Source organism: Engraulis encrasicolus, chromosome 3 (genome assembly GCF_034702125.1).
Source record: "Engraulis encrasicolus isolate BLACKSEA-1 chromosome 3, IST_EnEncr_1.0, whole genome shotgun sequence".
NCBI lineage: Eukaryota > Metazoa > Chordata > Actinopteri > Clupeiformes > Engraulidae > Engraulis > Engraulis encrasicolus.
In genome coordinates, this window is record NC_085859.1 from 54,011,399 (window position 1) to 54,038,901 (window position 27,503).

Consider the following 27,503-nt stretch of genomic DNA (forward strand, 5'->3'; position numbering starts at 1 on the left):
GCTTGGAGGAATTCCAATAAAATGTGCAATTATTTAACCTGTCAACGTCAGTAATCCTCCACATGTAAGACAGCTGTATTTCGATTACATCTTTATTTATATGCCCAGTTATGTGTCTATGTGCTTCATATGATATACCTGTATGTATGGTTTATAATTATGTTGAATAAACTTCTTTATGCAAACTGCACAGTCTGTGTGCGCTGTGTGATACTCTGATATGTTATACACAGTAACTGGACAGTTGTTCATTTAGTTGAGTTTGCCTGGTAAAAAAAATAAGCCAGAGAGTATGGTCATGACATAAATCTTCTAATCTGCCAACTTCCAGGAGTGCCACTGATGTTGCCTGAGCATGGTACGTACCAACACACACACACACTCCTGAGGGGACCATTATTCTGTGGCTGCCCTGTGGTTACAGAGTGATGTAGGCTGTGATGTGACAGGCTGCATTGCCAACCAAGAAGGGCATCACAACAAAAAGAAAACTGTCATAGCCAACACGGCATGCGCTTATTACCCATTGGTATATGTGATATCAGCTGAAACAGATAAAAGGCAGTAAAACCATCTTTCATATCACTGCTCTTCAGTCAGGATCCAGCATGGGTCAGGGTTCACCTTCACTGGCCCGTGTCCCTCACACATGTAGCCTACATGATATTTGACAACAGGATCCCCCCTTAAAATTAATCTCACATCTGCCATAGAGATCCCTCTCATTACTACTGCATCTCATTAGGAGGGGTCCCGGGGGGGTGGGCAAGATAAAGCCCCCCCCCCAACTACATACACACATAAACAGCCCTCCTCTGGAATAATAAGCTCATCCTCGCCAACCTCTTTAGCACCAGCTGTAAAACATATTTAATCAGGCCAGTGTACAAGCCGTCAGCCGAATGCAGACCTTTTGCAGCATTTTCACAGAGAAGACCAGTAGAGAAATGGATCACACCCAAATAAACCCCAAGCCCAAATCAGTCTGTGGCCATGATTATAACGGCAGATTTTTTTTTTTTAATTGACAGAGATAGTCATCACTGCCAGACATATTTTAGCCCACACCTATAATTATATCAAATGACATAAGCTTTTATTTCTTTATAATTGTTTATTCTCAACCATGTAGCCTCTTTTAAGAACTAAAATAAAAATTGTTAAGAATTGTAATTGATTTAAAACGTATATTCAGTAGTACTGAACATAAAAATCAGACAAATCGAGCACTTTTACTTTGCTATTCTGTAACTTGTTGTCGACTTGTATTTTGAAGTGTGGTTTTCTAAACGAAGCCGGAAGTTTGCGTATGACGTCATTTTAAAACGCATGGAGCTGAATTGTGAACATGTGAAACAGAAATAGCGAGGTAATGTTGAGTAATACTGGCGTTATAATGTCGAATATCTACACTATCTATAATTGCCGTGCATTGTTATTGACTGACAACTGACAGAGAGTGAAATGTGATGAATTATGTTGGCTACGCCGCCGTAGATGATCCCATTTGGGCACACGTGTGTGTAAAGTTGACATTGCCTTACCAAATGAGCGATGATGGTGGTGGCTGTAGTTATCATTGTTATTGACTGACAACTGACAGAGAGTGAAATGTGATGAATTATGTTGGCTACGCCGCCGTAGATGATCCCACTTGGGCACACGTGTGTGTAAAGTTGACATTGCCTTACCAAATGAGCGATGATGGTGGTGGCTGTAGTTATCATATTTTAAAAGTCTCTATATTGTGTATCGTTAAATATGTTGCTTTTAGTCTAACGTCCAATGGTTGTGCTGTCAGTGACACGTCGGAGATGCCTGTATCAATCTTAGCAGTAAAAAGGATAACCCCGTTTGCGGTTCATAGCCTACTGCCACAGACCTTTTAGAGAAAATCTGTGCTACCGCTAAGGTATTTTATTTTCAATACTGTAGGCCTACTAAAGCTTAGCACTGCAATGCTTGTCGGGTTTCAGGCTGAACCAAGTGGACATTATGGCAGATGAAGCTTTGATGGTGAACTTTTCCTCCGGGAGCTTTAAACCGTACAAGACGCATCGAGGGTCTTTCAAGGCTCGTGACAAGTGGGCACAAGTAAGTGGCATTTACCTATGTTACTTTTTATGTTCTAATGCAACGCTAATGTTTGTATTGAGCATAATTGTATTGTTGAAATCTGCTAGACTGCTAGGTCCGTGTGTCTATTTTTAACCAGTATTTTGTGTGCTGTGCACTCTTTGCAGAAAAAGCAGGCAGCCTTAAAACGCAAGGCTTCAGGAGAGCGACATGTTCCCCAGTTCAAACACAAGAAACCTCGGCAGTCAGACCAGCCGTGGGACGCGCAGTCTCCCCCTCTTATCCCTAAATCTCCCCAGAAGCACAAAAATCAGCCAGACCTGACCACCACATCTAAGAGTCCACCTCTCAACCCCAAAGCCCCATCTCCCTCCAAGCAGAAGAACGATTCTCAGACAGACCAGCACAGCCTCAGCCCTGCAGACTCTGTCAGTCCAAAGGCACCCCCTCGCAAACAGACACATGGGGTTCAGGGACCCCAGGGGAAGAAGCCTCAACAACCCACTGACAGGAAACATGCTGATGAGGGCACAGCAGCGGGCAAACCGGCAATTAAGACGTCAAGTCTCTTCAAAAACAACCCAGACATCCCCAGTGTCCAGGCGTAAGGCTTTGTCTCTTTAGAGCTGTGTGTGTGTGTGCGTGCGTGCTGCAAGACTAGTGCATTGCAGTTGTATTACTGTCCATCGATGTGCTTTATAGCTACTTTTTGGCGTATTATTTGTATGGAATATCCCTGAGGAGTATCCCTTTTTAGAGATGCGGAGTTTGATTGTTTGACCCATAAATTGATTGTGTGTGTGTGTGTGTGTGTGTGTGTGTGTGTGTGTGTGTGTGTGTGTGTGTGTGTGTGTGTGTGTGTGTGTACACAGTCCCAGTGTGACCCAGCTAAAGGAGAAGGTTTTCACCACAGACTCCTTCGCTGAACTGGATCTTCATCCTCACCTGGTGAGGCACTCACTCTTACCCTCTCCAACTCCTTGATGTTGGAAAGCAAGCTCAGTTGTGTAGGAAAGCAAGCTCACCTTTAAAGCTGTTCCCAGGCCGGTCAGAATAGTGTCGGTGCCCATTCCTGCATCAGTTACCTTTGGGAACCAAACTATCTAGCAGTGAATGACTCGTATGGGTTTGTTTATTTTACCACGTGTCCTCTAGATGTTTAGAGAAATAGGCAGGTGCGTGACCCCGAAAAGAACAGTACAAGTTTGCACTCTGAATAGGACCTTATTCAGTGTGCGAACCTGCTCTCACAATGTACTTTACCACCTGTGACAGACAGCAAACTACCCGAATGAACCAGCTGACGTCTAAATTGCCATATAGGTCACTATGGAAAAACAAGTTTTTTTTTTCATATTTTCGGTGTGAACATGCCGATCGGTTCAAGATTAGGTTTGGGAACGGATACCAGCATCGTTCTCTTTTGGCCTGAACACAGCAGTAGTAAAAACGCTCTTAATCATATCTCATTGCTCTCTGTGCAAGCCCTGCTAATTTGTTGACATGTTGACCTTTCCATCTCTCTCGCTCTGTCCCTCAGGTGGCAACACTCAACAAGGTCCTCAATGTCACCAGCATGACCAGGTACAGTCCACATCTGTGACTCTGGCTCTTTCTGACTGGCCTCAGAAGTTGTTCATCATGCAAGTCATCATGCATATGGCCTGTTTTTTATCTCGATTGTGTGTCTTTAGTATGGTGTTTGTATTTTTTTTGCCTGTGTGTGCGTGCACGTGTGCAGTGTCCAGAAACAGACCATTCCTCTGCTGCTGTCAGGCAAAGATGCAGTGGTGCGTTCACAGACAGGCTCAGGTAAGATTAAGATGAACCCCAATCATCAAAAGCCCCCAGACCATTTCTCCTCACAGCCTGTTATACAGATACAGAGCCAATGTAATACAGAGCCAATCTAAACGGACCGTTACCATTTCATGGACAATACAATTAATTAGACCAAATTCAAATACTTTGACTTTGAGTGCAGATAGCCATTGTGTTTCTCCTTGATATGCTGCAGGTAAAACGTTGGCCTATGGGATTCCCATTGTGCAGTCACTACAAGCAGCAGATCCTAAAATTAAGGTAAGTAGAAGTGAACGCCTCATGAACAGGACACATCAAACTAAAAGGTACTTAGTTTAGGGTGGCTGTATACTCGTATTACTATTAACAACAGTCTTGTGTGTGTGTCTCTTACAGCGGTCAGATGGACCTCTGGCTGTAATAGTGGTTCCTACCAGAGAGGTATTGGACAACACACACACACACACACACACACACACACACACACACACACACACACACACACACACACACACACTCCAAAAGTACAGTAAGCAGTGTTGGTATCTTGATATGTGTGTTGTGCTTTCTTCTTTCAGCTAGCCCAGCAGAGCTTCCAGATCTTCCAGAAGCTTGTAAAGGTGAGAAGTGCTGCAATAAAATACACCCAAATACATTTCTTAATGTTCAACTTGGATGCATTTGTTAAACTCTACTCTAAGATAATGGATAGTGGATAGATCGCCACCACAGATTACACTACATCTCATGCTGTGCTATGCGTCTTCTCTCTTCTTCTTACACTTGGTTTGTTTCCATTCTCTCGTCTCTCCAGCCGTTCACCTGGATTGTTCCAGGAGTGCTGATGGGCGGGGAGAAGAGAAAGGCGGAGAAAGCCAGGTAAGCCCATTACAAGGCTTCAGCTCTTAAACCTAAACCAAACTTGTTAATTTCTTACCTTTTCTCGTTTTAGTTTGATCTTAAGAACTGTTACATTATGAAACACCTAATGTTTAGTCAATGACATGTCTCTACCATGCTCACAGTATATATATGTGTGTGTGTGTGTGTCTGTCTTGTCCGTGTGGGGTTGTGTTTTGGGGGGCTGTTTTTAGACTGAGGAAAGGCATCAACATTCTGGTGTCAACTCCTGGGCGACTGGTTGACCACATCCAAAACACTCTGAGTATCGTCTTCAGCAGTGTGCAATGGCTCATCCTTGACGAGGCTGACAGGTGTGTAAAATGTGTTGTAAAAGTCTTGTTGGCATGCATCTTATTCGTGTATTTAAGTATCTTCCATATCCTTGTAATGCACACAGTTCAGCTATTTGAAGGCTTCCCTAATCATCGAAAAGACTTAACTACCATAGTACTCCATTACTTTGACATTACGCATAGTCTTTGATAATATGTTACGACTCAGTTATTGCCATTCTGGTAACAACAATCTTACAACCGGGGCCATTTAACTGTCTTTTTAACTGTCTTTTTAAATTCCAATGAAAAGCAATTGAATTTGTGGTGAGCTGTCTGAAAATGGCATTGCTGTATCTATCCTTGTGTGTTGCGTCACTTCTGTAATGTGGAGCTCATGTGTACGTACGTGTCTGAATATGCCCTTGTCCTATCAGGACTCTGGACCTGGGCTTTGAGAAGGACCTGACGGTGATCCTGAATGCCCTGAATGCTGGAGGCTCCCCCAGACAAAACGTCCTGCTGTCCGCAACACTCACGGAAGGTAAGTGAACTTCCTGCGCCCTGCAGACCACCCATCATCTCCTCCACAGGCTCTCACGAAAGAGAACCTGTAGCCAAAAAAAGATTGTTAATCCCAGATGATCAAACTATCAGACATCTAGTGTCTATTTTGTTGATGAATGGAATGGATCAATGATTATTTGTTAGTGTATGTGTAGATGCAATATGGTGGAGCATGAAGTCATGTCAATTGGCAATGCATTGACCACATCCACTGTCTAGAATGTAGTAAGTGGTTGCAGTAAAAATATTTTTTGTTGTTAGACTACTGTGCTAGTCTGCATTATGATCTGGGGCTTACTCTGCTGCACTGTCAGTTGGTCAGCCTGTTCATTGGTCAGACATTCTATCGGTCAGTTAGAAAGCAGTTTTCTTTTTGAAGGGTTTGCACAAGTCTGTAGCTATGTGGGCCTTGTTTAAAAAGGATTCTTTATCAGTAGTAGTACGTAGGGCAGTTTGATTTTTGTCTTTATAACATCAGTCCCCTCTGCTGACGTGTGGTGGTGCACCTGTGTCCTTGTTTTGTTTTGGTTTTTTTTGTCCGCGTCAGGGTTGTCTCGTCTGGCCGACATCAGCATGAAGGACCCCGTGAGCGTGCACGTGTCCGAGGACCCTGCCAACGGGAAGGCGATGGCGTGCACTAGACGGGCGTGCGAAGGTAGCGAAGACCAGCAGGAGGGGGGGAAGAAGGGGAAGGGGATGGGTGAGGAGCAGCAGGCCCTGGCCGACAGCTTTGCCATCCCCGAGAAGCTGCAGCAGCACATGGTGGTGGTGCCCAGTAAACTACGCCTCGTCTGCCTCGCCGCCTTCATCCTGGCCAGGTGCAAGGTGCGTGTGTATGCGTGTCGAGCAAATTGGGAGAATTTCAGGGTGTGTGTGTGTGTGTGTGTGTGTGTGTGTGTGTGTGTGTGTGTGTGTGTGTGTGTGTGTGTGTGTGTGTGTGTGTGTGTGTGTGTGTGTGTGTGTGTGTGTGTGTGTGTGTGTGTGTGTGTGAAAATTGCTGCTTGTGTGGACATGCGCACGTGCGCTACTTTTAAAAAAACCTGTCCTGCAAGAATGCACATCATTTAAAAAAAATAAAAATAAAAACATTTTGCTTGTACTTATTGTGTTTAAAGAAGATCTTGACTTCATTAGCTTACATCACAAGACATTACACACAGAGAAAAATCTTGTGTGATTAATATCTCTCTGATGCATTTTGATTCATGACACAATGTATGGATGCATTCTGGTAGTAAAGTGTGTGTGTGTGTTTGTGTTTGTGTGTTCAGTTTGAGAGCGGGCAGAAGCTGATCGTGTTTGTCTCGAGCTGTGAGGCGGTGGAATTCCTTTTGACGATGCTGACGGCTGTGCTGAATGGACCAAGAGACGCCACAGACACGCCCGCACCCAAAAAGACTCCGCTCAAAAAGAAGGGCGCTGCTCCGCCTCCTAAACCCGTCAACTTCCTCCGCCTGCACGGCAACATGAAGCAAGAGGTATGTCGTCACTCCACACTTTTTTTTTTTTTTTTTAAATATATTTTTAGGGACTTTTATGCCTTTATTTGACAGGACAGTCGAAGATGGTGACAGGAAGCGAATGGGACAGAGAGACAGGGGAGGATCGGGAAATGACCCCGGCCGGACTCGAACCGGGGTCCCCGTGGGTGGGCATGCAAGCCCAAATGTGGGGGGCTTAGCGCGCTGCGCCACAGCGCCCCCCTTTACTCCACACTTTTGACATGCATCTTCACCAGCGAGGGGCGAAATTGATTCAGTTTCAGTAGTTACAATCTGGTCCCAAATATTCCAAAATACTTGGTTTTACCTGTCCAACTCTGCAGGGAACTGGCTGGTTGAATGAAAACAGGTAAAACCAGGTCATTTGCAATATGTGGCACTGGATTGTAGTAACTAATGAAATCCATTTTGCCCAATCACTGATCTTTACTTCTGAGTTGGCACACTCAAATACCTGTCATACCTCGTCTTGTTATACCCCTGTAATACTGTTCACAGCACCCCCATTACTTTTCTATAATAATCTTCATGTCCAACAGTCCTACCCCACTCCGGCTGTCAATCCAGGGTGCCCGCAGGGTTTTAAAAAGTAGTAAAAAGTAGTAAATGAAAACAAAATAATGAAATGACCAGTAAAAGGTAGTAAGCCACATCTCACCTGGTAGTAATTTTTCTGGACTCCCTACAACATGTCTTATGTGTTTTCTAATTTGTTTACTTAACCTGTTAGTCTGTGTTCTCGAATCTCAACGAATTATTTTTTATGCAGCTGCAAGGACCCGGTGATGAATAGGCCTGTTGCGTCCACTGATTTAGCATTGTGCTAGTTGTTAACTAGCTGAGTGACAGACGTCAGTCAGAGATCAGCGCGACAGAAGCTGTGTGGCATTTTGTACGGTCTGCAAGGCGACTATAACCTGGTTGGAAAGTTGTGAAAGTTCTGCCAAACGTAATTTCATTAATTCCTTGACGACTGCCTGTTTGAGATTACCTGTTAGTTTGTTCATACAAGACTTAAAATTCGCCTCGAGCTTCATGACAGCTGCAATCGGAACTGAGCCCGGAGGTTAATGAAGGTAAGCGGTGGAAAATTGTTGCGTTACAAATGTAACATACATCGGGCGAGGCGGCTGGATGTTTTTTCACCGGTGCGAACAGCCATCAGTAAAACAAAATGAATTGCAAAAACAATTCCTTAGTAAAACAAAACAAACCCTAGTCATATTGGCCCATCACAAAATAAAACGTTTTTGGGACTGCGGCCAGTCCTTCAACGACACTTAACTAGCTTTCCACCCCTTGGTCCGTGCGCTGAAAGGCAGTCCGACGTTTCAAAGTAGAATGTTCTCCTTTGCTAAACTATCCGACTAGCGAGGTGATGCGCTCAACTAAGGCAGGGAGTTTTGAAACGGACGAGGGTTACTAAAAATAAAATCAGGCGGAAAACGAAATGCAAACAGCAGTGGTCACTGATAGAATTCACGCAGAAGGGTCAAGCACAAAAACTATCTCCAAACTCCATACTATCTATCGGAAAGGCATCGTTCATGCACCTTTGACAGCACGAGAGACAGAGAGGTCTGTGCGTAGCGCTTGCTAAGATGCCATAATAATCATGCAGAGGGAGAGCGCTCCAGAACGGGGAAGGGCAAACCCTAATTCACCTCGGATTCCACCGTAACACCTTAATTAGTGTGTCTAATGATAAACAAAAACATGAGATTTGCAGCAGGATTTGAAAATATCTATCCATCCATCCATCCATCCATCCTCCCTCCCTCCCTCCCTCCCTCGAATTCGTGCTGGTGCACCTAAAAAATTCTGTGCTCCTGGACACGGAATTGTTCTGTGATGGGCACACGGAAGTGCTTTCTATATTCTCACGGCACTGTGTTAACTCTATGATTAGAAAATACATACTAAATGATAATGCTATAGCAATTTAAGTTGTGCCCTGACCAAAACATTCCCTTACCTTAACCTGTCAGTAAAGACATATATTTGATAAATACCATTCCAGTTGGGTGATAGGCTATCAAATTCATATTATGAATGAAAGAATACTAGCTGTGCCCAGACCAAAACAATCCCTAACCATAACCTGTCAGTAAGAAATGTTTTTTTGAGAAAAATATTTGAAATTAGAAAAATCCTGAGAAAACACAAGACTGTGGAAACATAGAGCTGTGGGAGTATAGAGAGAGCACTTCTGTGTGTCCATCACGGAAAACAATTCCGTGTCCAGGAGCATGGAATTCTGGAGATCATGTTGATCTATTACCTCTCATACCACATTCCATTACCCTTCTACCACTTAAACAGTTATTTGTTACCTCTGAAGGGCTTAAATGTATCGTGCCACCCCTCCGTTTAGTATTTGGTGAGGTGAGGTTAATGTTTTTCCTCCAAATATGCCTTGGCACCTTGCAGCTGAGGAGTTCCATATTTAGCTTTGCTGCACAGGACACTCATCTAAAAATGCGTCAGCCGTTTTTGTAATTTTATTTAGATGTTCCTTCTGCAAATGCCTGATACTGAGTGGGGTTGGGAGGAGCATGCAGCAAAAGGTTCTGTTTGTCTGATGACTCATCTGTTAAAATCACACTGGTGCAGCTCTTTCTGCATAGTGCAACACGCGCGCACACACACTTACTCATACACACACACACACACACACACACACACACACACACACACACACACACACACACACACACACACACACACACACACACACACGCACGCACACACACCTCTTTCTGCATAGTGCAACACTTGGAGCAGCTCTCCGCTGCCAGCTGTGCTGGAGTTCAGGTCCTCTACTCTAAGTTCACTGAAGCTGCTTTTCATGCTGGCTAGAACGATGCCACGCTCGGTTCCCACACCAGTATGCACTGGGAGATAAGATGCATATGGGTGATTGACTCGCTTTCATGCCATATTGATTGATTTCACTATGTGTGTGTGACCTAAATGAAATGTGGTCAGGCGTGGGACAAATTAACAAATCAACTTTTCCTGTAAATATGTCATCCGGTTCCACAGTGGCACAGTTCTCTGTCGGCCTAAACGCTGACACGGAAAATTCAGGCCCTGGAGACCTCAGCCTGGCCACCAATGCTTCCATTACTTGCCAGTTTGCAATTACGTTACAAATGTGTGTTTTGTGGCATGTTATGTGTAACTGTGTCGCTTTTCTCTGAAGAATCATGTTCCTCCTAAATCACTGTCTCTGTACCTTGAGGTTTGTGAACGAGCCACAGTGAAGTTCCAACAGTTGGAGAGCTTGGTTAAAGTTAATAGTTCAGCTCTCTGACCCTGCCTTTGGCATAGCCAGCACTCTTATCCACTCTAAATCAATTAACATCAATGCTGCTTAAAATGTATGTAAAAGTGTGTTGCATTTTCCACTCCACTCACGCAGCTGTTCTAATCTAAATTGTCAAAATGCCCAGATTTGATACATGCCACAGCCCATCTTGTAAGGAATAGGTCATTGTGAATGGACAGGGCAGAAACATTGATGTGGCATGTCTGGTTCATACTGTTATGTCAATGGCTTGTGGTAGGCATACATTGGACATTGCCTTGCATAGCAGCATTCAGAGCAGTTGTGTAAATGGGTGAATGTAAAGCACTTTTGAGTCAACTTCATAGTTGTGGTATTGTGCCATGTAGACACATTTTGATTGATTGATTTGATTAATGTTCTCGCGATGTGACCATAAAACTGTAATGCATCAAGTGTGCACATTAGCTGATGTTGGGCTGGTGTGGTGATCGGGGGGGAGGAAGAGGAAGCCAGTAGCTGCAAGATGACTTCTCTCTCGTCTCCCATGACAGACAGGCAGCTGGTGTGACAGATTGTGCCCTCTGGCCCTAAGCTGCTCTCCTCTGCCCTGTGGCACTGCCCTCTGGCTCGGTCTGGTGTTGTACCCTGTGGCCTCTCTGGCCTAGACACTGTTGACATGGCCTACCCCTCACTCTGCCGCGGCCCGTTCCGAACCAACTGGCAAAGGCCTGCCCGTCTAGCCTATAGCGTGTAGCTCGCAGCGCAGCAGCAATAGCCTGTGGCGCTGCCTGGAGGGTGCGTGGAGGGAGGAGATGTGCGTTTTTTTTTCCCTCCCAGTGCTGCTGTGTACTACGCTTACCCCCTTAGCTGGGTTAATGCAGGACGGGCACCTCTCCAGATGGCACTGGCTCCTCGGCTGCCCACTGTCGTTAGATATTTAAGAGGTTGGCACACCATGGATGGATGGATGGATGGGTAGGTGGTTTAGGTGGATGGCTGGATGAGGATGGGCTATGGCTGTGTGTTTGGGTTGTGGTGTGGCTGGGGAGGGCCAATGGAACAGGGTTGTCAGGTTGGGTTGCAGGGGCGGAGCTATAGGGGGGGACGAGCAGGGTATTTCCCCCTGGTCCCAGGGCGCCTCCTGCATTGTTGGTGGGGGCCCTAATATGAGCGCCGTGGCAGGCTGTATGTGGGGCCCTATCAGTATTTTGCACGGGGAACCTTTCTGTAATTGTTCTGCCACTGTTGTGGTTGTTGTGGTGTTGAGGGCTATGGCCTGTCGCTTTGATGAGCCAGCTGTGGTGGAGGCCCATCTGCTGTGGAGTCAGAGAGAGGCTACACTGCACTGAGGGGGACACAGGGGTAGACTCCCTTCATTCTCAATCAACATCCGACAGCAGACAGAGCTATTTAACCTCAGGAATGTGTGGTGTGGCAGGTGTCCATGTTGTGTCTGTGTCGACGTGTGTGTGTGTGTGTGCGTGCGTGCGCGCGCGAGTGTGTGTCTTGGTTTGAAAGATGTGCCCCTGAGGTTTGTAGGTGAGTCCTTAAGAGGAAGTTGCTGTTTAGAGCTGGAGTTCTACCAGTCATACATCAGTATAGATTTTCTCACACTGCCCTAACTGCAAGTGGCATGACTAAATGTCTGTGACCGGTTCCATTCAAATGTATTCTATTATTGCTGTACTGAACACATGTGCGAATTCTTAAAGGTACACTGTGTAAGGTTTTTAGTTGTTTATTTCAGGAATTCATGCCACCCATTCACTAATGTTACATTTTTCATGAATACTTACCACCACCATCAAATTCTAAGCATTCATTATGACTGGGAAAATTGCACTTTTCATACATGAAAAGGGGGATCTTCTCCATGGTCCGCCATTTTGAATTTCCAGAAATAGGCATTTTTAAAACGATCAAATTTGGCAATAGGCAACCCAGTTTCAATGATCAGCATAGTTGAAGTACCTTTTTTGACCATTTCCTGCACAGTGTACCTTTTAAAGGGTCTTTTGTCATGCTGTTGCACTGTTTTAAGCGGATGACCTCGACGGCTGATGGACTTGTGATTGCCATGCATAGCGTGATGTAAGATCAATTCTACTGGGGCGATGTAGACATCGTACCATTACACGACCTGGACTCAATTCCGGCCCACGGTCCTTTGCCGATCACTCCCCATCCCTCTCTCCCCATTAACTTGTTTCCTGTCACAATCTCAAACTGTCCTATCTGAAATCAAGGCATTAACAGTAAAAAAAAAAACAACATAAAATCTACTCATAAAATCTAATCATTCAGTGAGAACATGAACTGTTCAGCGATGGCCAAGACACTCGGGAGTCATCAGAAGAGCATCAGCCTAGATTGTCTCATAGTTGTAGAAGTCAAAGATCTCTCTTTTTCTTCAAGCTATTAAGTGGCCACTGTTATGGTTTCCTCATCAGGAGAGAATGGAGGTGTTCCAGGAGTTCTCCCACTGCACAAGTGGCGTCCTGCTCTGCACTGTAAGTACTCTGCTCTTAAATCACACACACACACACACACACACACACACACACACACACACACTTTTTCTCTCTCACTCTTTTGGGGCAAGGCTCACTACACACACACACACACACACACACACACACACACACACACACACACACACACACACACACACACACACACACACACACACACACACACAATTGGGGTAAAGCTCACTTCATATACACACACAAACACAACCCATTCAGCTTCGAATTCAAACTCAAAGATGCTTCATTAGCATGCCTGTGTGTATCAGTGTTGCCAAAGCTTACAAAGAAGATGAACATTCAGTATTTAGGACACTCCATCTAAAGGGCTAGGACACAGCATTGATGTGGCATGTCACTATGCCCACTCAGGTACACAGAACACAAATCCAACATGTGTGCAGGCATGGTACACACAAACACAGGAAGGGACGACTCTGTGTCCCGTTCTCCATCTCACATGCAAACATATCAAGGAGTAATGTTCATTTAGGACTTGACGTAAACAATAAAGACATTCTAATTTGGAGTGCCGTACTCAAGTCATTTCTTCTCCTTTTTTGACTCTGGATATCAAGGTTTGACTCAAGGGTCCTGTGTCTGTCTGTGTCTGTGTGTCCGTGTTTGTGTCTGTGTGTCCGTGTTTGTGTGTCCGTGTTTGTGTGTCTGTGTTTGTGTGTCTGTGTTTGTGTGTGTGTGTGTTTGCATTATGCAAGTGCACAGCAGCGTTGGCCACTGGTCGTTCTGGCATCTGGCGAAATGGCCCTCAGGCAATGAAGACAACAGCTGCAGCAGCACCTCCCCCCATCTTTCTTGCCTCTGCTCCCTCCTGCCATCCCTCTCTTACTCTGTCTCTATCTCACTTTCTTTCTCTCACTCCTTTCACCGTTCTTTCCTTCTCAATGATAAATGTGTGTAAATGTATTGAAAAAAGGGTTGTCTGTGTGTGTGCGTGTGCGCACTCCTGTGCTTGTGCCCGTGTGTGTGCGTGTAGGCACTCCTGCGCCTTTGCCCGTGTGTGTGAGGGTTTGTGCTTGCAGACCTGTGTGTGTGCATATGCGCTGCGCACTCCATACCTGTCATATCTAATGGCTGTTGTGTTGTGCTGTTTGGCAGGATGTTGCAGCTCGCGGCCTGGACCTTCCTCAGGTCACCTGGATCATACAGGTAATCTCAGTCCCTAGGCGCCTGTCATTACAGCACACTGTATTACACTTTGCCGTTATTACATTACAAGTATTACACTTTGCTGATGCTTTTTTTATGTTTTCGGGCGTTTATGTTTTATGGGGGGGGGTTAGTAGGACGGTTGAAGAGATAACAGGAAGTAGGAGAGAGAGACAGGGTAGGGTTGGGAAATGACCCAGGTGGTACTCGAACCCCGATCGGTCGCACGTGGTATGGTTTGTTAACACGCTGCACATTGCCACAGCAACCCCTTACTTGGCTGATGCTTTTAACCAAACCGACTTAACAGTTATGTAGTTACCACCAGGGTATTGGTTAGTACAGTAGAGCTATGTTCCCTTAAGGGCACGTCAGCCAAAGATGGTGCATTGCTCTTCGTGTATTCTCTCTGCTTCAGCCATGCACTGTAGGGAGAGGTAAAGGTGGGATTTGACCCTGCAACCCCAGGCCAACTCCTTAGCTGTTTGGCTTCGGATGTCAATGTTATGCAGCGTGAACATTCTGTGTGTGTGCACGCGTGCGAATGTATACAATGATGCATGTGTGTCTTTGTGTGTGTTCCCCAGTATAACCCTCCTCTGTCAGCTGCGGAGTACGTGCATCGTGTTGGCCGCACAGCTCGCATCGGCACCGAGGGCTCAAGCCTCCTCTTCCTCACGCCAGCAGAGGTCGCCTACGTGGATGTCCTGGCCAATCACAACATCAGGTCTGCTCCCGCCTCACTCCCTCTGTGTTTTTGTCGTTGGTCAGGTTTTGTTGTCAGTACATGATGACATTACCCATCGTGTTAACATTAGTGTAGAAACGGAAAACGTGGCTAAAATGAAGAAGTGCTAAACTGATGTGTAGCATTTTTTCAATGTTAAATCCTTTTTGATTTTGAGTGGATATTTCTATAAAGTTATCTGAAGTGTAGCTTCTCTTGACGCCTCGTGATTTTTATTTTTTATTTTTTGTTTTTTTAATGGCTCAACATGCTTTTTTTTTAACATTCAATACCAGCCGTTTTTTGGAGTTTAGCTGTAGACTCCCAGCCAATTTCATCATTTTTCATCATTATTTGAACAGCCACTGGATATTCTGTCTTCAACCCACAGACACATGTCAGGGCTTGTTCGAAAGCCCAAGGACTCAGCTGTCTGTATATTTTTACGGTTTGTTTCTAGCTTGTTCCATTCCGAAGTTATTTCACTTTAAGCGAGCACTGGTTTAAGTAAAAATAGCGATTTTGAACATTCGAACTGAGATAAAGCCTTTTTTGTCACAGGTGCGCTCTGACTCTCCGAGTTTAAATTACGTGTCTAAATGCATTTTCACGCCCGAATAACAACTCCAGTAGCTTTCAAGTAAACTATTTCGATGCAAAAATCACCTGATCAGGCCCCACATCATCTGAGACGCTAGCTAGCTAATGTCACTTGACTGGCAGTTTTCGTTCTGTAGATAAAAGTAGACGTGCCAAAGTGCTAACCCAAAATTAGGTTACTTCCTGCTGTGCTGCATGCTGTTTTTCATTGCAACCTTCCATTTTACACCTATCTTGATGGCAGCAAAACTCCTTATCCTTCCATCATGTTTAGGAATAGGCTAGCTAGCAAGGGCTGTGCTGACAGGACATGTTTTGTTTTGATGCTCTAGGAAGTAAATGGAGACATGACGTGATGTGATCAGGAAGTGGTTTGATTCGCTATAATAAAACTCAAATACTGTGTGTAATAAAATGCACAGATGATGAAATATCCAGATCCTGACTTTGTAGGAGTTTTGACTTTGTCTGTGTTTTCATGATCTATGTAGGTGTTTTCATGATCTATATCAGTTCTGTTCATCACATTATTACGAAAATCACTCAGAATGTGCATTAGAATGTGTATAGATTTAGAATCCAAAAAAAAAACAAAAAAAAAGTAATTTTACGGTGTGGGAGCCAACGCATGGGAGGCTAAACGTATTTTTACGTGACTTGGTAGTGAATGTTTTAATTATTGGTCTGTTTATTAGTGGTCATTTCTCTTAGTTAGTGGCTGTGAGATGTATCCAGAAGTTTTGCAAAGTCTTTGCAGTTATTGGAGCTAAACGTGTGTGTGGTGTTTGTTTTGTAGCTTGTCTGAGATGAAACTGGAAGACATCTTGTCTGTACTGCTACAAGATGAACGATTCCGTGGCAGAGGACGGTGGGACACTAAGGTGTGTGTCCAATTCTCTCCCACACACAAACACACACACATACATGAAAATGCAGTCTCTCTCTCTCTCTCTCTCTCTCTCTCTCTCTCTCTCTCTCTCTCTCTCTCTCTCTCTCTCTCTCTCTCTCTCTCTCTCTGCTACCCCCCTTCAGACACACACACACTCAGTCACTAGGCACACAGGCAAAAATGCTAACACTAATTGCTAAAGCGAAGACCAGCAAACAATATTGTAGGTTCATTTCAAATGGTCCTACCTCAATCTCAGTCATTTACACACACACTTATATACTTTATAAGTGTCCTTAATGAATGTGTGTGTGTGTGTCTGTGTCTGTGTAACAGAAGAGTCAGGCAGCTGTGGAGCAGGACATGCGAGAGCGAGCCACGGTACTCCAGACGGACTTTGAGAATATTGTTCACGCCAGCGAGGAGTCCGTCCAGGCGGCAAAGAAAGGTGTGTTTGCTCTGGATTGTCGTGCCCTCATAGTGTTTTGTGTGTGTGTGTGCGTGTGTGCGTGTGTGCGTGTGTGTGTGTGTGTGTGTGTGTGTCAATGCTAAAAACTTGCTTAAATATTGTTCAATATCATCAATAATTGGTAGCCAACACATATGGAGAAGAAGGTGCTGTGTACAGTGAGTCCAATAAGTATTTGATCCCTTGCTGATTTTGTTATTTTGCCTACTAACAAAGACATGATCAGTCAATAAATGTAATAATAATGTGTATTCTAAGATGGAGAGACAGCATATCAAAAAGAAAATCCAGAAAATAACTGTAGAGAATATACACTACCGGTCAAAAGTTTGGGGTCACCACACTTTCCTCCCACAGTGCTTCTTTCTGACAGTTAATCTTATTCCTTTTCAATTTCAGTTCTAGTATAAAATCAGTGTATAGAGTTATTGTTCCCTGAAATTAATGCATGCAACAAATAAGTAATTTGATATTGGAAAAAGTAACTGTTGAATGGATTTACTTGTATAGACAATGCATAGAATAGACCAAAATGTATCACTAACTTTTGACTAATCAAAGTGTACCTTTACTAAGGTAGTGTCTAGTCTGGTGTACTAATCAAAGTTTAGACTCCGTTGGCATTAATAATAGCCAGTCGCGACTCTACAGATTAATTCCCGTGATGAGATGAGGTCCAGAATTGCCCATGAGCTCTATGAGCCCCATGCTTGCAAAAGTTGATGTCTGCTCCTGTCAGTCCATACAATGCCGGATGATATACACATCATTTGAAAGAGGAGAATCTACACTTTCCAATGATGTATGGCACTGGCTTGCACACTAAAACATCGCTGAGACAATGGATCGTGCATTCATAAGTAGGTTCATTCTGATGCCTAGAAAATCATGCAGCTACTTTGATTTGAATTTGTGGACGAGGTGACAACTCAACAAATATCATACACCTACCATTGGAAAGGGCAGACACTGAGTCTAGTTCCATGCATTCTCTGATAAACCAAAGATATGTCTATAGAAAAATTGACTAAAACACGTATTTCTATGTAATAAATGGGTGAAAAAGCTTGGTTAGATTTCACTCTTCTGTCCAGTTTAAACAATTTTATGGGTAATCAAACTTTTTTTCACCTGTGGCTGTTCAGTACTTTCCATTATTCAATTTCAAGCTATTTAAAAGATGTTTGCGACTTGAATTGCAAAAAAATGAAGGTGACCCCAAACTTTTGAACGGTAGTGTATATAAATGTATTTCTATTTCATTGAGCAAAATAAGTATTTGATCCCCTGCCAAATGATAACAGTTCCGGTCCCACAGACGAGATAGGTGCTTCCTATCAACTCGTCATCTGAATTAAAGATGCCTGTACATACTAAGACGCAGAAAAGACACATTGAATCAGCAGAATCAGAATCATTGAATCAACTGAATCAATCAGACTCCAACCTCCCCAACAAGACCAAAGAGCGGTCAAAGGATATTAGGGACAATATTTTAGACCTCTGAACAAAGAGGAAATGGGCTACAAAACCACAAGAAAGAGACTGGGTATTAAGGACCCAACTGTTGATGCATTTATTCCCAAATGTAAGGAATACAAAATGACCACCCATCAGCCTGTCTGGGGTTCTATACAAGATTTGACCTTTTGTAGGGATTCTATAATTATGACAACAGAAAGAAAGCACCCTAGACTTGTAGTGGATGAACTAGGCAATGATATCAAAGCTTCTGTGAACAAAATCACTGAGAAAACAATTGGTAGCACTCAATGCCACAGTGGATTAAAATCCCGTAGTGCACACATGGTACCCCTGCTTCTGAAGGAACCTGTGCAGTCCCACCTGAGTTTTGCCAACAAACATCAGACTGGTTTAGGATATGATAAGGAGGTGCTGTAGTCGGATGAAACCAAAATCAAGCTATTTGGCATGAACACTATTCAATACGTTTTAAGAAAGAGAACTGCTGCCTATGATCCCAAGAACACCCTCCTCACCATCATGCATGAAAGTGTTATCATTATGGTTTGAGGGTGTATGTCTGGCCAAGGCACAGGACAACTTCACATTGTCGACGAGTGGATGGAGGGAGACATGTAATGTACAGTGAGTCCAATATGTATTTGATCCCTTGCTGATTTTGTTGGTTTGCCTACTAACAAAGACATGATCAGTCAATAAATGTTATGATAATATGTATGATATCCTAATATGGAGAGTACAGAATATCAAAAAGAAAGAAAAAATCCAAAATAGAAATAAACTGAAGAGGAATAATATATTAAATTAATTTTATTTGCCATTTCATCGAGCCAAAAATAAGTATTTGATCCCCATGCCAAACTGATTTACGAGTTCCGGGCCCAAAGACTCAGATGGGCACTGCCGATCATAACTTGTCATCTGAATTTAAAGTCACCTGCTGTAACATACTAACCATGCATTAAAAAGACACATTTGAATCTAGCAGAAGAAATCAGTCCATAGTATGAGTGAACTCAAGTCACACAGAAACCTCACCAGCATGGGAAAGACCAAAGAGTGTGTCAAAATGATATCAGGGAACCAACACGATTTTTAGGACCTAAAACAAAGAATTTTTTAAATGGGCTGCAAAGCCACAAGAAGGACAGACTGGGTAATTAGTGACCCAAGCTGTTTGCTGCATGTCTTCCAAAATGTGGGAAACACAAAATGACCTGTCCATCAGGCCTGTCTGGGGGGGTTCTATACAAGACCTTTTTTTTTTTTTTTTTGACCTTTTGGTAGGGATTTGATAATCATGAGCGAACAGAAGCGATCAAAATCACCTCGAGCTTGACGGTTAATGGAACTAGGCAAATTATATCAAAGCTACTGGGAACGATCAATCACTTCTGAGAAAAACTTCTGGGTAGCATCTTAATGTCACAGAGGTTTTAAAATCCTGTAGTGCCACACATGGTACCAATCTCTACCCAGAAGGAACAAGGCACCTGCGCAGTCCCACTTTGAGGTTTGCCAACGGACATCAGACTGGTTAGGATATGATAAGGAGGTGCTCTGTAGTCAGTGACAATCAAAATCCAAAGCTGTTTGGCATTATCACAATTCAATGTGTATTGAGAAGAAAGGAGTACTGCTGATCTATGATCCCCAAGAACACCCTCATCACCATCATGCAATGACAGTGCTATCATTATGGTTTTGAGGGTGTTTGTCTGGCCAAGGCACATGGCAACTTCCTATCGCCAATGAATGGATTTTTTTTGGATGGGAGACCATTGTAATGTTGCAATATCCTTGAATTGAAACACGTCCTTTCCTCCACCACTACATTGATGGTGAGTAGCCATTGTTGGATTCTCCCAAACATTGACAATAATACAACAACATACAGTACAAAGCAACGAAGGAGTGGCTCAATACTAAGCAAATATTTAAAGTCGTGAAGTGTGGCCTAGGACCAGTCTCCAAATATTAACCTATAGTAATTTCTATGGAGAGATAAACTGAACCTCCCATTTTTGCCAAGCTACAGCCAACAAACTATTAAATGTCTTAGAGATAATTGTGCAAAGGAGGAAATGGGCCAACAAAACTAGTTGTCTTACTAATTGCACAAAAAACATTGTCATTAACTAAAAGAAGCCATCCTAACCATCAGTGCCTAGAAAACTAGGGTTTTTCTTTGCCACTAACAAGCAATTTTCAATCTTCTTTAGCTAGAGGGGGGTCCAAATACAATTACCCTAAAATTTACATACAAAATAAATTAAAATATAATTATTTTAAGTTATTTTCGGAATTTATTTTTGATATTCTGTCTCTCACCATGATCCTTGAAATACATTTATAAACATAAATTTATTATAGACCTGATCATGTCATTGGATTAGTGGGCGGCAAAAGGGCAAAAATCAGCAAAGGGATCAAGGATCAATTCACATAATTGGATCTACACTGTACAATCCTGAAGTGCTCAAGTCCTCTTTCCCTCAACCAATGGAATCTGAAGGTGGGCCATTTTATTTTTCCGGATCTCCAAACCATGACAATAATACCAACTCTATACAGTCCGTCAAAGCAAACGCGGACAAAGAGTGGCTCAAGAACAAGAATATTAAAGGATAGTTCCGGCGTAAAATGAAAGTTTCACCATCGCTTTCCCATGCCACATAATGTATCTAATGATGAGCCATTCTGGGCAATGCCAGAGCCTTCATGGAGTTAGCTACAATTTTTAAGCTTTTGGCATGGGAAAAAAAAAAATAAAAAAAAAAAAAAAAAAAAAAAAAAAAAAAAAAAACCCGCAGCCAATGCATACACGGCGGGCCAATTATAAGACTTATTATTAATTTTTCTGATGTTTCCCCCGCTATAAACAACTTACAAAAACGATACACACACTTCATCACAAAGGTCTCGGTCCAAATAAAACCAAGAGGCACAGAGACGAGTACGGACCACACATCAGTTCTTTCAACGTGGCCATTGGTTTTCAGAGTTGCTCCCTCACTGTTTTTGCAACTCTCCTGACCCGGATGCAGGCTGTTCTACTCAATCACGGTGGCTAGGAGGATAAACATGAGGCAGCCGCGTTTCTTACAACGGGCGGACCGTTAAAAATGAAGAGAAAATGAAAAGATGGAACCCTCCAACACCGACCGTTTTTCACCGACTGCCCCCCACCCCAACTGTCATAAACCGGAATATTAACGGAATGGCTAAGAGCAATCGAGTGGACAAAAACTGACATAAAAAAAACCCGGTACCCCGGGATCGCGGACTACTGTGTGTGAAGCAGGCAGCAGATTTGAAGCGTAGTGTCTGGAGGAGTAATAGGTAGGCAGACAATGAGCCGACTATCTTATCAAAGTAATTGCAAAACACGGTTTATAATATAACATGGATTCAACTTTGTTAATAACACACCACCTGGTGGTGGTTGTACTTACAGCTGTAAGAGCACTTCTCAGTTTCGCCTTTTATAAAAATTCCCTTCCAGCCAGCCCTCCTCCGTTGTGCTTAATGGTCTATCCTGACCTTCGAGGCGCCGTTCCCGATGGTCAATTTAGTGTCTACTTCACTGAAACTACTCTATAGCATGCTTTGACATTCCAAACCACATCGAACAATTGCCTCAAGGTAGACACAATTTTCAAAATTTTCACTTGCCATTCCCCCGCGCTAGTTTGTTTTTGGACAGTTTTATTTACTCGCCTGTAGTGGGCTAACATTTAACTGTAACCTGGATGCCCTTCCCAAAACCAGGAGTGCTTGCCTGGCAAAAGACCGTGCGGTGTTTTGCAACCAGTTTCACAGATTCACAGACACTCAAGATTCATGAGCCAGACACATTACACATTAGTCTCTCTATGCTCTTAAAAACATACCTCCATAGCCATGCGCAACTTTTTGGTACAGGCATTCATCTTTAGGTTAGAACGGTTTGCGTTGTTTAGGTGTTCCATCTTCCCTACTCTTTGTAGTCCATCATCCTTCGAACTGCTCCATCCATACACGGTCTTATCCGGGTATTAGCGAATCTTTCAGGGTTTTTTATTGTACAGTTTCGTCCAATTCTAATGCTATTAGCCAATTCCCGTAATATCTCTTGGTTTTTAAGGACAGTGGCCAGGCGGTGAGGGTGATTGAAAATTGGTCGGGTGTTCCAGCTTTTCATTTTAACCGGTCGCAGCCAGTGTAAGAAACCCGCGGGACCAAATGTTTAGCCTACCTAGCCACATGATTGAGTGAGCCTGCATCCGGGTCAGCAGCATTTGCTGCAACAGTTAGACACCTCTGAAAAACACTGGCCAGTGTGGGTCTCGATGAATCTCTCTGCGCCTCGGTTTGATATTGACGCGACATTTCGGATGAAGTGTTGTAGCTTTTTTTGAAGTTGGTTTATAAGCGGGGAGGAAACATCAGAAGAATAATAGGACTTATTATAATTGGCCCAGCCGTGATTGCATTGGCAGCGTTTTATCACCAAAAAAAGCTAAAATTAGCGTAACTCCAATTAACGGAGCGTCGCGGCATTGCCCAGAATGGCTCATCATTAGATACATTATGTGGCATGAGAAAGCGATGGTGAAACTTTCATTTTACGCCGGAACTATCCTTTAAGGTCATGAAGTGGACTAGACAGTCTCCAATCATTAACCCCTATAATAATTCTATGGAGGGAACTGAACCTCCCATTTGCCAAGCTACAGCCACAAAGTTTAAATGTTTTAGACATAATCTGCAAAGTGGGCAAAAATCCTTTCTAATATATGCACAAACATTGTCATCAAATGAAAGAAGCATCTGACCTCTGTGCTAGACAACTAGGGCTTTGCCACAAAGTAAATTGTCTTCTTTGGCTAGAGGGGTCAAATACTTATTTGCCTAAATTAAATACAAATTAATTAAAATATATTCTTTAAAGTTATTTTCTGGAAGTATTTTTTGATATGTTGTCTCTCCATGTTAGAATGCATATTATCATTAAATTTATAGACTGATCATGTCTTTATTAGTGGGCAAACGGGAAAAATCAGCAAGGGTTCAAATACTTATTGGACTCTACTATTTATCCTTGAGACTTTTACCCCATGGACTATTGACCACTGTGGTGCCACTTATCTAGTTCATGCCTGAGTATCTTTGCAACTGGTAAATTTGTGTCTATGGAAACTCAATTTTGAATTGTGGGCACAAATAAAGATGTAAACTGTGTGTGTGTGCGTGCGCGCGTGCGTGCGTGCGTGCGTGCGTGAATTATATTATGGCAATCGTGTGTGTGCTTGTGGGTCTGCCTTATATTTTAACAGTCATGCTTACATTTTGTTTGTGTATGTGCTTGAGCAGCGTTGCAGTCGTTTGTGCGAGCCTACACCACCTACCCCTCCGCCCTGAAGCACATCTTTCACCTGCGGAGCCTCCACCTGGGGCACGCGGCCAAGAGCTTCGGCCTCCGCGACGCGCCCAAGAACCTCACAAACGGCACCGCGGGGGACAGTAAACGCAAGGACAAAGAGAGCAAGAGCAAAGAGAAGACGTGAGTACGCACAGAAAGAAGCTTGTGTTTGAGGCATGTTTTGGACAAGTAGATATTCAAGTTCTTCGCCACGGAATTGCAACATGGCGTATTGCCATCAAGTTAGTCATATAGCTCAAGCTACCATGCAGTTTACGTGAAGTAAAATTTCTTTGACTCCCTAAACGCTTTCAAATGCCCAAATCGCTTTTGCCTGTTATCACAATTTCTTTTCTACACAGTCAATTACTTACATTGGCCTCGTCCCCTTTGCTGCGTTTGGTGTGTTTGTACGGTAAAAGAGGCATGTTTAAGAGTGGCTCGAGGGTTTACCCAACATGTGTACAAATACAGTAAATAAGCACTTAGTTCTATGGTGTACACCTCAAAAGCACACAGATGTGAATGAATAAAACTGGGATGCGTTTAGGTTTAGTTATTCATGTTTTATTTATAGTATAAATAATATATAAATATCCAAACCTAAAGGTTTTATGGGAACATATTTTTTCCCTATAAAGACGCGGCACTATCAAACACTACTTCTAGGACTGCGTCATAGAGTGAGAGGTCTAATTTCAGATCATGCGTTACATCCTTAGTGTGTGCTTGTGCGTTTGCGTGTGTGTGTGTGTGTGTGCCCTACAAAAGCATGTAAACAAATGACTGTGCATGATCAGAGCAGTGCAAAAGTATAAAAGGAAAGTTGTCCGCACACTGACCAATATCCACCTTATTACCACGCACATTTTCAACGTTTCCTGCTACAACAGGATATCGGGTCTTCTATTTCAGCCGATTTCAAGGCAGCAAATATAAAAGTGGCGGCCAATTGCAAGGCTTCTAACCTGAACGTTTTTACTCCATTTAAAGACCCTAGAGCAGGCATATTTAATTCGTACGGGCCAGACACATTACATTGCATTACACTTTACAAAGCGACTTTACAGATATTACACGGCATTGTTTACATTCCCTGGAGCAATGTGGGGTTAGGTGCCTTGCTCAAGGGCACTTCAGCCATGGAGTGTGGTATGGAGTAGAAGAGGTTTTAAACCTGTAACCCCCTGATCTGAAGTCCATCTCCTTAACCGTAAGGCCATGGATCCCCAGACACGAACCAGATGTACCCCAGCGTGAATGCACTCTAAGGCGGAGTAGGAGTGAAGTAGGGCATGTTCATCTGTTCTTGGGCAAGATTACATGCAGCAGTGCATGATTTAATGTGCATTGGCATCTTATTAAAATCATTAATAGCTCACAAGACATTTGTTGATTGTGTACTAATAAAAGATAAAAATGATTCCGTTTGCACATGGTTTACTGCTAATCCAATTAAGTTTTGTTTTATATTTCTACCGTGCTTGAACTCTTAACCAATTAAACACTGTAAAAAGCCAGCGACGGTTGCTGTTCAGAGTCATCATATACTTTTCACATTTCATCTAGATATTTGTATAGTCATTTTTAGACTCCCAGGAGATGCACTTGGTATAATACAATATGATGCATCTTGTCATCCAGGTAGTGAGGGTGAATAGGCTTTTAAGGCCCTCCGTCATTAAGTCAGATGGCCATTACTGGTCAAACGTATTTTGTGTGGTCGCTTGTAGTGTTTGATTTGCGGTCAGGGGCTCAGGTGAGCATGCACGTGTTTATTAGTGACTCCCCCCCCAGTGGTCAGCGTTCATGCCATGACTTGACCGGCATCTGTCAGTGTGTGTGTGTGTGTGTGTGTGTGTGTGGTTGATTCGCTCAGCGGGGGGTATTTGCATGACTCACAAAGTACACACACACTGTACTGCACAGCATCTGTCGGGGCGTGAATGCACACCTCTCTCTCTCTCTCACACACACACACACACACACACACACACACACACACACACACACACACACACACACACACACACACACACACACACACACACACACACACACACACACTTAACTGGACCCTTGAGCCACACCTTGATATATGGAAAATGAAGAGGTAGAGAGATAGGAGTTCCCTCAGGTTCTCAGCCCTCTGTGCTTTCCCTGTGGCAGCACAATATCGTCCACCCTGGTGTGTGTGTGTGTGTGTGTGTGTGTGTGTGTGTGTGTGTGTGTGTGTGTGTGTGTGTGTGTGTGTGTGTGTGTGTGTGTGTGTGTGTGTGTGTGTGTGTGTGTGTGTGTGTGTGTGTGTGTGTGTGTGTGTGTGTGTGTGTGTGTGTGGCGTGGCCATGCCCATGTGTGTTGGGTGCCAGTGGAGACCTTATTACAGCTGTCTGAGGGCCACTCTGGCCATGTCCAGACAAGAAGGCACTAATGAGCCAATGTGGACAAACACGGCACACACACGCACACGGCACACACAGACATGGCGCATACACGCGCGCGCACACAAAACACACTCACAGACACGCACGATCAGGGAAGGGAAGGCTCCAAAACTCTCTCGCTCACGCACACACGCTCACACCCTTTCTCTGTCTTTTCAAGTCACAGCCTTACAATATTGGCTGGCATGCGTGGGGACTATTTCTTTATTTTTTAGAAGGGTGAAGTATTTTCTTTTCATGTGTGTCTATGTTTGATGGAGTGTACATGGCATGCATGTACATTTTGGTGTGTGTGTGTGTGTGTGTGTGTGTGTGTGTGTGTGTGTGTGTGTGTGTGTGTGTGTGTGTGTGTGTGTGTGTGTGTGTGTGTGTGTGTGTGTGTGTGTGTGTGTGTGTTTGTGTGTGTGTAGGTGTGTGAGTGTGACCTGTAAGTGACAAACTCTAATTGTGCTTCACAGGAAGAAGACGGGCATGAGTGACCGTAAGCGCGTCGCCTCTCTCCTCCGCTCGGAGTATGGCAGTGGAACAGACGCAAGTGACCAACAAAAGAAGAAGAAGAGGAGGAAGAAGAAGAAGAACGCAGAAGAAATGTCAGAGGAGGAAACAACTGAGTGATGTCACATGGGCACCGCTGAATTGGCCATATGGCATACAGGACATTTGCCTGTTGGACTGTTAATTATTTCGGCCTGTTTCTCCCCTCAATGCAGTGGTATCAGTCCTCATGCCGCTACAGCTGACCTCTCCGAGGCAGAATTAGATATTAATTTTGGCTGTCGTGGTCAAAGGTCGTTATAGATAACTACAACTGTTGTTTGTCTTTCTCAATGCCTGGTGGATCGGTCTTCACTGAAAATGCCCGGCCCGCTTTTACATCCCAGTGCAGCTCTGGACATGGGACACAAATCCGCTACACACACACACACACACACACACACACACACACTCTCAAACACGGGACACAAATGCGATACACACACACACACACACACACTCGCAAACACAATAAACACTTGCACAAACACAGTGCACTTGTTTGTCAACACAGGCAAGGAGTGCACACATACACGTACGTGCACACACATCACACACACGTCTACACAGATGGATATCCAATGCATCCCCCATTTCAGGTGGTCAGCTGTGATCTGATCTAGTGACTGTGCATCGATGCACACTACTGTACTGTGTGCACATGAGTATGCATTATTGGGTGAAGTTCAATTACTTTTTTTCTTTCTTTATTGGACTTGAAGGACTCATGTTGTGATAATCTAAATTTTTATGTTTGTGTATAGTGATCTGCTTGCTTTTCTGCTGGAAACATATTTTACAATGAAATAATATTTCAAATAATATTTCTAAAAAAGTCTTA

The 27,503-nt window shown here is 43.6% G+C and overlaps 1 protein-coding gene across 1 annotated transcript; it reads left to right on the top strand.

Moving 5' to 3' along the window:
• Positions 1-1,295: 1,295 nt before the first annotated feature.
• Positions 1,296-27,501, top strand: ddx31 (DEAD (Asp-Glu-Ala-Asp) box polypeptide 31). Its single transcript, XM_063194580.1, has 21 exons — positions 1,296-1,369; positions 1,977-2,094; positions 2,244-2,680; positions 2,949-3,024; positions 3,617-3,660; positions 3,818-3,888; positions 4,094-4,158; positions 4,276-4,320; positions 4,458-4,499; positions 4,694-4,758; positions 4,974-5,093; positions 5,492-5,598; positions 6,169-6,446; positions 6,893-7,099; positions 12,866-12,925; positions 14,060-14,110; positions 14,698-14,837; positions 16,234-16,318; positions 16,663-16,774; positions 23,636-23,825; positions 26,587-27,501. The coding sequence occupies exons 2-21, from the start codon at positions 1,996-1,998 to the stop codon at positions 26,741-26,743; spliced, it is 2,451 nt and encodes an 816-aa protein (XP_063050650.1). The 5' UTR covers positions 1,296-1,369; positions 1,977-1,995; the 3' UTR covers positions 26,744-27,501.
• The last annotated feature ends 2 nt before the right edge of the window (positions 27,502-27,503 follow it).

Excerpts from the sequence above, each read along its gene's own strand:
- ddx31 (XM_063194580.1), top strand. The coding sequence starts at position 1,996 with ATGGCAGATGAAGCTTTGATGGTGAACTTTTCCTCCGGGAGCTTTAAA. Across the intron at positions 2,095-2,243 it reads CTCGTGACAAGTGGGCACAA|AAAAAGCAGGCAGCCTTAAA; the intron begins GTAAGTGGCATT and ends CACTCTTTGCAG. Across the intron at positions 3,025-3,616 it reads TGGATCTTCATCCTCACCTG|GTGGCAACACTCAACAAGGT; the intron begins GTGAGGCACTCA and ends TCTGTCCCTCAG.